This window comes from Nematolebias whitei, chromosome 15 (assembly GCF_014905685.2).
Source record: "Nematolebias whitei isolate Nwh7 chromosome 15, NemWhi1, whole genome shotgun sequence".
NCBI lineage: Eukaryota > Metazoa > Chordata > Actinopteri > Cyprinodontiformes > Rivulidae > Nematolebias > Nematolebias whitei.
In genome coordinates, this window is record NC_056512.1 from 13,228,185 (window position 1) to 13,229,396 (window position 1,212).

Sequence of the window (1,212 nt, forward strand, 5' to 3'; positions counted from 1 at the left end):
CATAAATTAGCTGTGGCATTGTATAAACTGCAGTGTCCAAAGCGTGGGAAAAAAGTAGCAGCTTATACACCTGCAATTACTGTATATAAAATTCATGAATCTTGTCAAATTTCAAACTGCACAAATTTTTTTAAGATGTTAAAGATCAAAAACAGATCAATATGTTATATTTTCAACATGTTTTATTAAATTTACCATGTGATTTAATGCTTCTTCTCCCCCTCAGAGGAGGGACAGGTTCTACATGTGTTTAGTGCAGATTATGGACGCTCTGACAGCACTACCTGTTCGTACCAGCGTCCTGACTCTCAGGTCCTTAATGTTGATTGCTCAAGGACTTCAGATAAAGTCGCTGCCAGGTACAGACTGTTAAATTTGCTCGCTACTTCTAATCTTTAAAAGTATCCTCCGAAACATGTAAAAACCTGAGTTTCATTAATGCGTCCTCAGATGTAACGGGAAATCCAGCTGTACCTTTCAAGCAAGTAACTCTGTGTTTGGAGATCCCTGTGAGGGAACCTACAAGTACCTGACGGTGGACTACACATGTCAACTTGTCTTTTGACTTGTCACAGCAAATGATTACATGTATGGCTGTCAGAATAAAGCAAATCAGAAAAAAGTTGAAGCTCTTTTGTTTGTTGTAGGTGAATGTGTGAAACAAGTTGCTACGTTAGTTTCTGAGGAGTTCTGCATATGTAATATGCAGACATTAACATAAAGTCTATCAACTATTTTTTAAGTAAAAAAAAGGATTCCTTAAAAAAAAGGTTTTATTTATTTAAAAAAAACTGTTTCTGCTACATTTTTACTTCTTGGAGTCATGTGATCAGAGCTTTAATCTAAGAGGAAGGAAGTTTTCCAGAATTCATCTTTTTTCTTCACAAGGTAGAAGCTGACGTTTATTTAGGCACAAAAGCTCTTCTGTTTAATTTTTACTCCAATTTGTAAAAGAGTTCCTGCAATAAATAAATGTACTTAGAATTTATTATACTTATGAATTATGATACAACATTATGATATTTATGTATTATGGCAGCACGACGGCTCAGTGGTTAGCACTGTTGCCTCAGAGGAAGAAGGTCCTGGGTTCAGTCCCCAGTTGGACCTGTGGTCTTTCTGTGTGGAATTTGCATGTTCTTCTTGTGCTTACATGGGTTTTCTCCAGTTTCCTCCCACAGATCAAAAACATCTTTATGTCCCAAAGCACAC

At 36.5% G+C, this 1,212-nt stretch overlaps 1 protein-coding gene across 1 annotated transcript in view; it reads left to right on the plus strand.

Annotated features, from left to right (window-relative positions):
- LOC119422043 (L-rhamnose-binding lectin CSL2-like) overlaps positions 1-605 on the plus strand; it is a 22,221-nt gene extending 21,616 nt beyond the window's left edge. Inside the window, exons 8-9 of the mRNA XM_037689385.1 lie at positions 227-359; positions 451-605. Of these exons, the coding sequence (XP_037545313.1) occupies positions 227-359; positions 451-565 (248 nt within the window). The 3' untranslated portion in view covers positions 566-605. The remainder of the gene's footprint in view (positions 1-226; positions 360-450) is intronic.
- Positions 606-1,212: the final 607 nt, after the last annotated feature.